Source organism: Euprymna scolopes, chromosome 39, assembly GCF_053919585.1.
Source record: "Euprymna scolopes isolate OS-2025 chromosome 39, ASM5391958v1, whole genome shotgun sequence".
Lineage (NCBI taxonomy): Eukaryota > Metazoa > Mollusca > Cephalopoda > Sepiida > Sepiolidae > Euprymna > Euprymna scolopes.
Genome location: NC_136520.1, coordinates 37543332 through 37556604, shown reverse-complemented (window position 1 = coordinate 37556604; position 13273 = coordinate 37543332). Strand labels below are relative to the sequence as shown.

The window sequence follows — 13273 nt, the reverse complement described above, 5'->3', positions numbered from 1 at the left end:
CCCTGACCCACTTCCAGTTGTCTGATCTAGCTGAAATTTTGCATGTGCAATGATTTATATCTCTACGGGTTATATGGCAAATTACAGCTCTGAACTAATTGTGATTTCTGTTTTACAGGTGTTTGAACTGAGTCAGGTGTGAAATGGAGCCTGTTGAATGTCGAGCAGTGATCCGGTTTTTGTATTTGAAAGGACGCACACCACAGGAGACTTTTGATGAAATGAAAGAAATTAATGGTGATAATGCCCCATCATATGACCTTGTAAAATGCTGGCATCATGAATTCAAACATGGCCGGAAGTCTGTGGAAACAGCTCCCAGACCCCCCCCCCCCGCTTCTGCCATTGATGAGGCATCTGTCTGTCAAGTTGAGGCTGCCATTTTGGAAGATCGGCGTATTACTATTCGCCAAATAGCCCAAAATGTCAAGATTAGTACTGGGTGTGTGGAAACTATCATTCATGACCATTTGCATATGCATAAGGTGTCTGCCAGATGGATTCCCAGGTTGCTCACACCATTCTAGAAACGAGAACGCGCGGAGTGCTCGAGGATGAATTTGGAGATGTGCCAAGAAGATGAGTCAAAGTTTTTCAAAAGACTGATTACACAGGATGAAACCTGGGTCCATCACTATGATCCAGAGACCAAAGCCCAGTCAATGCAGTGGAAGCACTTGGACTCATCACCTCCAAAGAAGGCAAGGGTGCAGTCCTCCACTGGCAAAGTTATGCTCACAGTCTTCTGGGACCAGGACGAAGTAGTGATGACAGATTTCCTGGCAAAGGGTATCACAATTACAGGAGCCTATTATGCTTCACTTTTGAGGAAATTAAGGGAAACTATCAAAATCAAGAGGCGGGGTAAGATCAGCAAAGTTACTCTCCTCCTGCAGGAAAACGCTCCGGTCCACAACTCGCATGTCGCCATATCAGAAGCACTGGCGTGTGATTATGAAATCCTATCCCATCCTCCCTACTCACCTTGCACTCTCTGACTTTCACCTCTTCCCAGCCGTGAAGTTGTTTTCGAAAGGAAAGCGTTTCCCAGCCTTGATTTCTGAAGTCACGTCGTGGTTGGAGGACCAACCAGGGGTGTTCTACAAAAACGGTCTCCAGAGCTGCATCAAACGATGGGAGAAATGCATAACTATGTGGTTCCTATGTAGAAAAAGACTAATAACTGTGCAAAGTTTCGTTGCTCTACTGCTATGGGAAGTGGGTCAAGGGCATTACTTATTGCACGCTCCTCGTAGTTTGTGTTTAAATGTTTTGCAAATTAAATTTTTGATTAAAATATTTGTAAAACAATTTTTACTGTGTAAATGTACTTGTTAAATATAAAAAAAATATAAATAATTTTCATCAAAATAAATTCTTTGATTGGTAGTTATAAATAAATTCCTTTGATTAAAGATTACATTATTTTAAAGTGACTGGTTAAATTTAGGGTTGCGGAGCCAAAATTCCAAAATATACTAAATGGACAATATGCCCTTTAATCAAAGGAATTTATGCCCACCAATTAAAGAATTTATTTTCATGAAAGTAATTTATTTAAATGCTTTTTTTATGTTTTATAAATACATTTACACACAAAAAAGTTGGGTTTTTTTTATAATGATTTTTACCAAAAATTTGATTTTCCAAAAGATTAAATGCAAACATTTTTTTTTTTAAGAAAAAAAAAAAATTTTCTCATCAAAACCTTCTATATTATCAAAATGTGATTAGAGGAATATTTGTTAAAAAAAAAAAAAAAAAAAAAAAAAAGAAGCAATTTGTTTTAAGGTTTCTTTTATTTCATATATTTTTTTAGAGGTTGGGGAGTATGTTTTTGTCATGAAGTACATTTGTTTTGTAAATGTTCTAACAATAATACTGGTTTCGGAACTTTTTAGATGAGGATTAATAATTTTTATTATTCAGACTGCTGTTTCACATGAACCCATGTCGCAACAGAATAGTGAACAAAGAACGTATAATTTATAAGTGAACTCAATAAAACTCTTGTATCTTGGGACCAAAGTTATATGTCCACCACAAAATTTTGTATATATCCTACAATAAGGCAGACATTATTTGTTAAATAAATAAAAAAGTTAGAAACAACTTCAGAAATCAAAGGTCAAATATTAAGGTCAATGATTTATTTGACCTCAAAAAATACATAGATCACATTTTAGATCCATCTAAGAACTTTAAAAGAATGGTATATAAATAGATAAAGCTTTGTGAATACAAAAAAAACTATGATATTTATTTTTAAACTGTTATTTATTTTGCTTTTTAATTCGCATTTCTGGCAAAGGTCATATAAAGATTTTTGACGTAGATATGTAAAATAGATGCCATTACAATGCAACGAGAATGAACCAAATTTGTGAAAAAAAAAAAAAAAATCTGTGTCATGTACTGAATCATCTTGAGCTTACATGGAATAACTCAAGTATGAATTTTCAAAATAATTAATGTTTCAAAATCTAATATCTCCATTTGTGTTTTTTAATGTATAATGCACATTAATATAAGACTAGCGGGAGTGCCCGGCATTGCCTGGTTGTTTGTAGGTGTGTAAAAAAAGAAAATAAAAGTGGTAGTAGGTAGGCAGGCTCGAACCCGTGACGCAATGGCGAAAAGAAAGTGAAAGAAAAACTGACATCTTACTGCTACACTACGATGCGACAGGAAGTAAAAAGCGTTCAAATTTAGCGATGTTAATCAAAAAGTTAGTTAAGTGAATGAGTTCACACATGCACAGAAATTAATGTCTGGCTGCAGGCCAGTTAAGCTTCCCACCGTTTTATTTATTTGTTTCCCCACAAGAGCTCTGGCAGTGTCCAAATGAATAGCAATTGTCTGATATGAAGGGTTTCTCCCACGTTGATCAAAGCTAGTTGCCTTTCTGTACGTCCTGGCCGAGACGGCTGGCAAACTCATTCGCTTTGATTAGTTTCGCTTTATTCATACGAAAAAGACAAACACGCGAAGGGATGGAGTAGAAGGAATTTTTTTAAAATCGATATAAATAGATGGAGAGACAACGTCCGTTTTTGAATCTAAGATATCATAATTTAGGAAGTATAAAATTTTTAAATAAATGTAACCTCATCAAAAAAAGCCTTTTGTGGACATACAAAAACGCGCATGGCTGTTTTGTCTTTTATATATATGGTGTTTGGGGATGTGTGTTGAGCAAAAAAAAAAAAAAAAAAAAATTGTAGTAGGCAGGCAGGCTCAAACCCGTGACGTGAAGGTGGATAAGAAAGTGGAGGTATGTTTAAGGGTGTTGGTTGAGCATAAAAAAATAAAAAAATAGTAGTAAGCAGGCTCGACCCCGTAAAGCACCAGAGGAAAAACAAGTGAAAAAAAAAAAAAAAAACCTACTGATGTGCCTACCATGGTTATGACGTCACATGACAGAAAAGAAAGTGAAAGGTGGAAAAGAAAGTAAAAGAAAACCTGAACTTTTACCACTTGCCTTGGAGAGACATGGCTGAGACAGGTTAGTCCTTCTCCGTGAATGCTTAACACTAATTTTTGGAAGATTTTGAGGTTTTATGGCTTTAAATTGATCCCTTTTCAACCTAATCACTCAGAACTATTGGACCTGAATACTTTTTGTCATTAAAATAATAATTTCCAATTAAAACATGCCATTTTACCCCCACCAACTTCTAAAATGCTCCACACATGTAAACAAAAATGTAAAAAGACGACCTGTGGCCATAGCTCAAAAACTTGACCTAATTGAACAAAATCAATGTGATTTTTAGATTTAGCGCCTCAGATTCATCCTAAATCAACAGAAAAACCGCAGACAATAAATTTGTTGTTGATCAGTGTTATCTAAAATTGTTGAACTGCTTTTCCTTTTTTCATACACACTACTAGTGCACTACTTATTAAGACCAAAAGTCACTCATGGATAGGGGGGGGGTATGAGTGGTTTCCTGACTTTAGTTGTCATTAGCATATTTCAGCCATTCTGCTTTTTTTGCCTAGTCAATTGAGTTATGTCAACCATGGTAACCATCATGGAATTGTAGATCAAATCGTTTGTTGGAACTTTTTTTTTTTTTTTAAACTTTTATCCACCCCAAACAAGGCACATTGCCACTGAGCCATAAGGAGTTATTGTAATAAAGTGAAAGATTTATAGAGAGTATCATAAGTGGAGAGTTATGCAGCAATATTACATTTAAATTTCTGCATGTAGGTCCAATTGGTAAATACACTGTTGCAATCCATTCTTCAGATCACATTCCATTCTTTCAGGCAACTTGTTAAATCGCTTCCTTATCTCTGATCAGGATTGAACTCAAAACACAAGATCACCTGTCAACTTAAATTACAATCTTACAAACAAATTAACAAATTGTATCTGTTTTTGTAGAGGTCAAATATTTTATTTGACCACTATCTAAAATTTTAACTACCGTTTTCAAACATATGCTTATCTCTGTCTTAATAAAGTTAGGGATGTTTATATATTTATATAGATAGGACTCACTCCTAAAATCATTAACCCATCGTTATGAATTTTGAAACACATGCTGTTAGATCTAAGGGGGGTCTAAATAAGGGCTACATTGAGTTAAATTTAGTTTTATGCAAACAAGATAAAAAGGGATGAAAATCCTTCATGAAAATTCAGATATTTCTGCTTATTATGAAATTTTAACAATAACGTATCCATTAATATTCTCCAAATTTCAGTTCCTTTGGAGTATTTTAAATGATTTTTAAGGGCATAATATAGACACAACCTCCCATTTAAGAATTAAAATATATCAGATTTGCATTAAATTCAATCCAACATCATTAGATGCAAAGCACAAATCTCCAAATTTCAATTAAGATTTTTTAAATTTAAGTTTTAGATTATAGACGTTTTCTAGAATCAAAATGATGTAATGAATTCTGGTATAAATTAGAATAAGGACTTAAGTTTTAGTATCATTATATCTTGATTTTCATCTTCAAAAGGCATCAATCTGTGCTGTTCAGAGAATTTTACCCATCATGGGACGGGTATTCTTCTGGTTAAATGTAAAAATCAATGATCGTTAACTTACCCTGCTTCCCAAGAAGCGAGCCTCTAATAATTCTTGCTTCCTAGGATCCAGACTTTGTAAATTATCCATAGAGAAGGCTACAAAAAATAAAATAAAACAGATTAAAATTAATATGAAACACCAAAACAATAATACAAAGAAAATATTGCTTTTGTAAAGCTTTAAATATCTTTTGTTGCATTAATTTAATAGAAAATTAGAAAAAACTTTGGTCTAATGGGTCACAATAATTACCATTATTATTTATTCCCCTTTGACTGAAAATAAGTCTCTTAATTTTTATTATTATCATTCAAAGGCTGGAAGCCTTTGATTGGTGGTTTTTGGTGTATTTTCAGGATTGTTATCTCCGAACATATTCTAAACACCACAATCCACGCACACTATAAGCTTCCTAGATTTGAGGAAGCACTTCTTACCAGGTTCTAGCACTAACACCAGTGCCAAGATAGTGCAAGAAAAGTGTTGATCAACTGAGGATACGGCGCACAATGAGCTAAGCTGAATGGAAGCTATGATTGGCCCATGCGTCTTCGATGTGCGATAATGGAATCACGCATGGCTGAAGTATGCTAAAGAGTCAGCAGCGAACAGACCTAGATGGACTGCCTTGGCTTATGATGCAGTGAATTTACCTGGAGTTGACTCAACCCACTCTAGGTGAAGGCCGTCACAAGTACAAGTATTATTACCATTATGGATAATACAGAAGTAAAGAGATCTTTATTTTATTATCTAATTTACATATGTGTCCTGCGTCCTGCACGGCCATAGCCGAGATTGAACTCACTAAATGAGTTTGTAGTGTAATTCAAATCTTGTCAGTAGCTGAATACTTGATGCTTCACCAGGGCTATCAAGGGTATTTTTTTATTGTGACGCCATCACTACCACAGCTAAAGAGAGTGCCATCTATTACCCTCGAGAAGGATAGACCGCGCCAGTTTCTCTACCTGGTATTTTACCTCACGGTACATGCAGCACCTCGCCTTCCCAAATGGCTACCCATCTAGTACTTGCCAGGCTCAACATTGCTTAACTTCGGTGATCTGGTGAGAACCGGTGTGTCAACATGATTATGCCGTATAAATTATGATTATATATATATATATATATATCAACGTGATTATGCCGTATAAATATTAGCTGTAAAGAGAGAGTCAGTCTTTCTCTAAATACTCACTCACTCACAGAGAAATGAAAAGGTTTTCGAGTGATTGATTCAATATCTCGTGAGAGAGGGCAAGAGAAATACATATATGTCTAACTGAAAGATGGGTGACTTGTTGTATAATTAATTAATTAAAAATTGTAGCTCGTTAGAAGAATTAAAATTAATTTTTTTTTCATATGTAATTATTATAAATATTAGAACAAAGAATATTTCAGCATGCGTTTTCAGTGATTAAAGTATATAGGAAAATAGGGAAACAAATGCTGATTATTAACTCAGCATTTGTATAATAAAAAAAAGAACATTCTAAAAATTATTTCAGCCATTCAAATTATCACAATAAATCTTCAAAAGTACAAACAAGAAAATACCTTAACACAGATATGTCAAACATGTAGAGCTTTATAAAGCACATCTGCAGGCCACATAAAAGATAAGTGTAATTTCATCATTTAAAAGGAAAAATTGAAATAATTCAACTGAATAAAGATGTGCCATTCAATGAAAAATTGCATTTTGTTTTATACAAACTGTTTATATCTCTTAGAACCTCCCGCTTTTTGTTTTTTTTAAATCCCCAAACAAGGTGCATTGCAATTTGAATACAAGGGGTTACTAATTGGGATCATGTCTACAGAGCACTATGTGGGGAGTTGAGTCGTGAGATGTCTCTTCGCATTACATTTAAACTTCTGCATGCAAGGAAGCAAGACATGGGGAAGGAATTTCAAAGTTTAGCATTTCGTAGGACGAAATTCAGAGTAGAAATTTTTCTGGCATCTAGTACCTCAACAGTGAAGAAGTGGGATTTTGCTGATTTTCGGGTTAGTTGTGAGTATATACATTGAGGGAGAACAAGTGTTATGAGTTCATCAAAGCATATTCCATTAAAGTAAATGTAAAATAGACATAGGGGTGCAATATTGCGTCAATGAGACAAGGGTTGGAACTTGGTCAATGGTGTGGGACTTATTAGATCAGAGCCTTATTTTTGGAACCTGCCTAAAAGGGAATGATTAGGGTAGATGCACCAGACTAAATGTGGAAACAATGTTTATCAAGTAAAAATTGTCTCAAAAAATAATTGCCATTGTCAACTAAATATTCTTTAAATAAATAAAAACGAATATGCCTCTCCTTTCTTTATTGAATACTAGCAGTTCAGCCCGGCTTTGCTCGGGTCCTATGTACAGTTCATAACTTTATGTGCACATGTATATATATAAGTTTGACTCATGTCCAGGTAACCTACATCTAAAATTTCAAGTGTTTAGACCCAAAATTGACGGAGGAGTTTGGCAGAGTATGCAATGGTCAACTCTTTCAACTTTGACTTCTTGGCAGCCAAAATTTCACTCAAAAACTGATTAAAAAAACTTGCTACATGTCTTTTATGTAAAATTTTAAATGTTTAGACCCAAAATTTGCTGAATAGTTTGCTAGAGACCACAAAGGTCAAATCTTTTGAACTTTGACCCCTTGGCAGCCAAATTTTTGGCCCAAAACCGATTAAAAAGCTTGCCCTATGTCTGAATACACTTTATGTAAAATTTCAAATGTTTAGACCAAAAATTGGCTCAAAGGTAAAAATTTTTTAAACTTTGACCCCAATATTGACCCTTAACATTTATTGTTTTGGGCTTAAATCAAGTTAAAAAGCTTGACGATGTATGTTGAGCAAATAAATAAATAAAAGCGGTCAATTTTTTAAAACTTTGACCCCTATTATGACCCCTTAACATTTATTGTGTTGGGCTTAATTCAAGTTATTAAGTTAGATACCTGTCCAAAGAACCTATATCTAAAATTTCAAGTGTTTAGACCCCAAATTGGCAGAGGAGTTTGATAGAGTTTTCAAAGGTCAAATCGTTGAACTTTGCCCCCTTGACAAAACCGATTAAAAAGATTTTCCCAAATCTCAATACCCCTTATGCCAAATCTCTAGTCTGTAGACCAAAAATTGACAGAGTAATTTGGTAGGGAAACGTACACACACAGACAATTTCACTTTTATAGATATATAGATTGTAACAATTTATAATTTTTTAAATTAAAAATATGCTTTCTTCATATTGCAAAAATGATTATCAGCTAAATATTGTTTTAATTATTATAAATGAAAAGAAATTTCAATTAAAAAAATGGAGGAGGTATCTAGGGCGGTTGGAGGATTCTATCTTTAAAAAGAAAAAAAAAAGTAAATGGATGAACATGAAATTGCCTTAGCATCTATCTATCTATAGGGGTTTTTCCTATTATACAAAAAGAACTTTGTGTCTGCATGTTTATGGGTTCATTTCCTATGGACTCCAAAATGGCTGGGTCAATGTTTATGAAATTTTACACAAAGATACCTTATATATTTGGCAGTGTGAAATCCAATGAAAGAAGGAACAGGCGATTTTTACCAAAGTTAACACCTTATCCAGCCTAACATCATAAGTGCATTTGCAAAGTTTTATTACTCGACATAAGATCAACAGTAAGTTCTTTGATATAACAGAGACACGTTCAAAATAAATCTTTGAAGCACAATTGAACCATGATACACGATTTTTCATTTTAAAATTAAATTCAAGCCATTACTACAGCACAAGCAAAAAAGGCCAGGCATAGAAAAATCAACAATAGCTTCTTTGATATGACAGGAGCACATTCACAATGAATGTTTCTGTTTAGAGTACAAACGAACCATAATTTTTGCATTTGAAACTTTAATTCAAGCCGTTATATATAAAAACAATTTTATAAAATCAACAGTAGGTTCTCTACAGTGCAATGTAAACTACAATGTATTGTGGCTTGTCACTGCAAGGATATGAAGTTTTCTCACGGTGCACCGCAATGGGTCCCCATCTAGAGCAGGCAATCAATCAATTTGATCGAAAAATGAGAGATTTCACCAATTTCAATAACAATAAAAATATGGTGGTGTGAAGCATTCGTTGATCAACATTCAACCCCAGACAACGTTGGGTATCCCTGCTAGTTTTAATATATGGCTTAGATTTTTTAGCCTTTTAAAAACAAAAAGTGATATCCTGTTAACTTAGAACACATGCTTTATGCCAAATTAATTGTTGATTATAGTTAAATTTGTATTCATTTTTTCAGGAAATATTAATTCTTATTAATCCATAACTGTCCATCAAATGGATACCCTGATATTTAGTTTGCTGCACTTATCATAACAAAGCTTCATACAAAATTTCAGATAGATTTGCCCAGAAGTTGCAAAGAAAAAGTAGAACAGACAGACAGAAATATGATATAGATATGGATTTAAGAACTCAGGCTTATTGAATGTATCATCTATACTCCTATAAGTTTGTTTTGTTTTTTTGGTATATTGATATTCATATTAAAAACCCTTTTTCTATTTATTTAAAAAGAAAATAAACTTTCTTATATATGGGTCGTGGAATTGCATCCATCTCCAAAAGATCTATCTAGCTAATTTACATATTCTTTTAAACATTCATTTTAGTTCCTTATTAATTTTTTCGCTTTTTTATGGGATGATCATCTTTAGTTAACTATTACATGTAATTATATTTTATGCAGATATTCTACATGATTTATACTTGTGAAATATTTGCATAAAAAGCTTATAGTAAACACAAACCTCTTTCTATATATATTTATGTATGCATGTTTAAAAAATTTTGCCTACCAAACTCCTGTCAGTTTTTGGTCTGTAACTTAATATATAGGATATTCGAACCTATTTAAAACTTTACATTTGGGTTTTAGCTGAGGAAAAATCGGTGCAAAATGTGAAAATTAAAAAAATGGAATTTGCCAGGTGACGGTCAAACGATGGCATTACCAATATGCATATAATAGCTATTGATACATGTTTTAATTTTTAGCCTTGCAGTAAACATGTCTTCATAGCTCAGGCATTAACGTCGAAGGAAAAAGCAAATCGTAAGCTAAAGGTTTTGATTTCGATTCTCGGTGGTGGCGCAGGAGTCATTTTTTTTTTCAACTTTTTAAATCATTACTAAATATTGGGTCCAATATAATACTATAATAAATATGAAATATGAATTAATTAAAATATCATATTTAAGCATATCTAACGCCCGAGCAATGCCGAGAGGCCTGCTAGTAAGTAGATAAATATAAGAATTATTGACGATTCCATATATTAATTAATGTAAGAAATCTATGTATTGAAAGAGAACTTATTTATGAAGGATTTCATTAATGAGTAATACTTAGAGACAGTCAAATTTATATAATATATTAATTATACAAGGTGACCCACTTAAAAGTAGCCCAATCTATTTAATCTTTCTCTAATAATTTTTTTTTTGATTAAGCGACCCACCTAAAAGTAGCTCGATCTGTCTTATCTTTCTCTTATCGACCAACTGACACCACAAAACAAAATGCAATTCTTTTTCCAAGAAGATGGCGCTACATGCCACACGTCTCACAGATCGCTGACACAAGTTCATGACGTTTACGGAAGAGAGAACAATAAGAAAAGGGTTATGGCCACCACGTTCCCTGGACTTGTCATCAAGTGATTTTTATCTTTGGGGAACTTTAAAATAAAAAGTTTATGCAAATAATCCTCACAATTTAGTCCAACTAAAGGAGAACATTATCAACGCTATCAGGAGAATCACCAGAGAAGATCTACAGGCAGTATCTGCAAACGTTGTTAAACGTGCCCAGAAATGCATAGATATCAACGGGGAGCACTTCCAGCATCTTTTACAGTGCTACAGGTAATTTAAACAATAAAAGAATGTTCCTCCTCTCTACCACATTTTCTGGGCTACTTTTAAGTGAGCCACCCTGTACAAAACATAATGGCTTTAAAATGTTTATTGAACCTTTTATTAATTCAGTGATAGTGACACATTGGATGAAAAAAAAAGTGATGTTAATTAATACAGGCATGATTAATGTAAACAAAAATGTCTAAAAAAAAAAAAAGGAATGCTTATTGAAAATCTTATGAACTTTTTGACATAAATAGTATAATCGCGTTGAAACATCAGTTCTAGTTAAATCACCAAAGTTAAACAATGTGGTGTTTGGCCAGTACCAGATGGGTGACCATTTCAAAATGCTAGTCATGTCATTTTCCCATGACTGGGATATACATGCAACTGGTGACCACTTGTGAATTTGGTATCAGTCAGCGGCATTAACCTTAGGCAGGTTGGACTGGCTTCCACCAAAAGAGAAAATATCTAGGGAATATCAAATTCACCAACGATCACCAGCAGCATGTATATCCTAGTTTGGGGAGATGACATGTTTTTGCAGTTTTTGCATGGAGGTGTCAACGTCCTCCTATATACCGCACTCGGTATTCCCAAATGGTCACCCATTTGGTACTGTCCAAGCTCAACATTGCTTAACTTCAGTGATCTAATGAAAAACAATGTGTTAACATGCTGAAAAATAAACTCCCAGCATGAGTTATCCATCATTCCTAAGTTAGTCAGATGGTTTTTGTCGTTCTGACGGACAAACTGCACTTGTTTTTATGCTTAACTAGACCACCTGTTGAATATGTTATATACATTATAAACTAATAAAATGATTTATTAACTTTGTTATTTGTGATAACAATGTTTTTACAAGAAAGTCTTCAACTGAAAATAGATGGCGTTATTAAGAATCAATGGAAACTTTTTGACAACGACCATTCATTCTTTATGACATCATGGAGTGTGCATTTTGAAATAATATTATTTAGAAACCCATTCGTTTATATGGGGAGAGTGGCGCTTTATTAACTATTCTGTACTTCCACCTAACAATTTTAATAAATAAAAGATACTATAAAAGTTGAATTTAACTTGAAAATTCTGTCTAAAAAATAGCATGGCCTGTATTCTGCATAATTACCATATTTTTTATCCGTTATTAAATCTATCAATTCTTAACTTTGAGATTAGTTTATACCGTAGTAACAGCCAAAAACATTATGACTGAATGTTGCTTTCAAAACAAATATACACCTCCACAGCTTTTGACAATGATTATTTATCCTTTATGACGTCATAGGGATTTTTATCCTCGGCTTTCAAAAGAGATTAGATCACTCCTGTAATAACTTAGTCTCTATTGATTGTGATGTAATACTAGTTCCGTGCAGTTCTAGGAGGTCCACTCTCCAAAGCTTTGCCTTTTCTCTTTGAGAAAGGGTTAGTTTATTGTTAATCGTCTGAGGTGCCCTTACCGAAGAATGCTGACAGAGTTGCCCAGGCATTTTTTTTGCAGGTCAGAATGCCCCTCCTTGGAGGTGCTGACTTCACAATCCCACTTTCCAACCCTGGTGTTACAGTTCTTGCAGTGGAGAGAGAACTAAATACCCCACCCCCAATTGGGAAACATTCAGAGATCTCATCAGAGATGCCTCTTGGGGTAAAACTTTTTCTTTCTGCTGAACAATGCATAAAGGAGGTAACTGAATGGATCAATGCAGACATAAAAGCATTTGCCACAACATGGAAGTTTTATAGTCAGTGCTATTTTCCTCAATAGCTCACTTTGACCTGTGCAGCTGCTGCTATCGCGCATAGGCAGGAAGCATTTTGCCATTTCAACTACCATTAGTTAGCTACGAAGACAAATATTTATAGCATCAAGAAAACTCTGTAAAAGTGTAACAGCCACAGGTAAGAGTAGGTATACTGTGACAACCAGAGAACACAGTAACACAAATAAGGAACCTGCAATTTCTAGAAGTATGGTAAATAATGAATAATCAATAATTCCCCCACTATCCAACCACCATAACAGTTAGCTTAAACTCCGCCTCTTTATTCCCTATTACAGACAGAAACTGCCTATAAGAATCTGATCATTGCCCCTTCTCATGTTCAAGATGGGCACTTCCAAAGCATGTAGACCAAATCTTATTCTTGATATAATGGACTTTCTAGTCGTGTTTGATGCATGAGGGCCATAAGTCCACCTCATTTTACTCTATCAATGTTTGTGCCACATGTGTGACACAAGGCCAGCCCTGCTCCCAGAAAATTAAGCT

At 34.1% G+C, this 13273-nt stretch overlaps 1 protein-coding gene across 12 annotated transcripts in view; it reads right to left on the bottom strand.

Annotated features, from left to right (window-relative positions):
• LOC145263754 (serine/threonine-protein kinase tousled-like 2) overlaps positions 1 to 13273 on the bottom strand; it is a 618843-nt gene that overhangs the window by 475184 nt on the left and 130386 nt on the right. For 11 of the 12 annotated variants that reach the window (XM_080120782.1, XM_080120784.1, XM_080120786.1 and 8 more), the window contains one exon: positions 5079 to 5155. In XM_080120782.1, coding sequence (XP_079976908.1) covers positions 5079 to 5147 — 69 coding nt within the window. In that variant the 5' untranslated portion in view covers positions 5148 to 5155. Of the gene's footprint in view, positions 1 to 5078; positions 5156 to 13273 lie in introns of those variants that run through there. The other variant, XM_080120776.1, reaches the window with a different exon arrangement.